This window comes from Empidonax traillii, unplaced genomic scaffold, assembly GCF_003031625.1.
Source record: "Empidonax traillii isolate 1590-97213 ecotype Southwest subspecies unplaced genomic scaffold, ASM303162v1 scaffold218:size1087226, whole genome shotgun sequence".
Classification (NCBI taxonomy): domain Eukaryota; kingdom Metazoa; phylum Chordata; class Aves; order Passeriformes; family Tyrannidae; genus Empidonax; species Empidonax traillii.
This window is the reverse complement of record NW_020955411.1, coordinates 1-1,120: the sequence shown is the minus strand read 5'-3', so window position 1 is coordinate 1,120 and position 1,120 is coordinate 1. Positions and strand designations below refer to the sequence as shown.

Sequence of the window (1,120 nt, the reverse complement as noted above, 5' to 3'; positions counted from 1 at the left end):
TTTTTTTTTTTTTTTTGTCAGAGCCTGCATTTTTTAAGTCACACCTATACAGATAGGCCTTTTTTCTGCAGAATGAAAGGGGTGCTCTCAGCAAACCACCCAGCATTTCACCCTGCAGGAAACCCTCTGTAGCTGCAGCATCAAAGTCCGTTTATTTCTGCAGCTGCTGTCACGCACCAAGTGCTCCTGCGGCTGCTCTCAGCAGCTGGCTGAGCAGTACCCAAAGCGTGGCCAGCAGGGTACAGAACGACTGACCAGAAAGGGGAAAAGCAACCCAGCCCACCTCAGAGCCCCAAACTGATGCTGCTGTTCTTCTGAGTTGCCAGGAATTTGTGTCAGTAAAAACCATTCTCTGGCTACAGCCACGGCTGCCAGAAACTCAAGGTGGAGATTACTGCTTTAAGCTTGTGGGTTTTTTACAGAAAACACTTCTGGGGGACTTAAATCCCTTTTTTTTCCAAGTGAGCTCACTCATTACGGTACCCCAGGAATCCAGGCAGTAAACGACAGGCCACATCTCTGGGAAAACAACTTCTCTCATTTCCAGATGTCCTATAATTTCCCTGAAGGTGTGATCACACAGGGTTGCATTCCCCACTTGGCTCATCTTCTATAGGAGACTTGTGTCTATAGGAGAGCATCTACAGCATATTTTGACTCTGCTACTCAGAAGAAATCAGGCTGACGTGTTATGCACCTACCTTGTTGTGCGAGATGCCAGCTGAACACCTGAATCCAGTGGCTTCTTCGACAGCCACTCTAATTTCTTCCACAATCACTGCCCCCATGGTCAGCTGCACGTCAGGACAATCAGGGTTATCGAAAGACAGCGACGCCAGCCACTCCTGCAAGCCCCGCTGGCGTAGCTCCTCTAGAAAAGGGACACAAAGGGGACATAGCGTGGGTGTTCCTTGCTGAGCCGGTAGCATCAGCCCAGCCCCAGCCAGAGGCCACAGGATTCTGTAACCGCATGCCAACCACAGGGAAGAGAAGCAGCCACCTTGAAATCCATGCACTGGGGAAAACACAGACCCCATTTACCACCCTCTTGCTTCGGGGGGAGATAAAGCAGCCCTGCCTCTGCTGATGGCACAGGGAGCGTTACCGATGGAGTAGGAGA

At 50.7% G+C, this 1,120-nt stretch overlaps 1 protein-coding gene across 1 annotated transcript in view; it reads right to left on the bottom strand.

The window, feature by feature from the left end:
* The window catches only part of LOC114059334 (DNA polymerase eta-like), an 11,893-nt gene extending 10,807 nt beyond the window's left edge, over positions 1–1,086 (bottom strand). The window contains exon 1 of the mRNA XM_027887642.1: positions 702–1,086. Within this exon, the coding sequence (XP_027743443.1) occupies positions 702–1,037 (336 nt within the window). The 5' untranslated portion in view covers positions 1,038–1,086. The remainder of the gene's footprint in view (positions 1–701) is intronic.
* Positions 1,087–1,120: the final 34 nt, after the last annotated feature.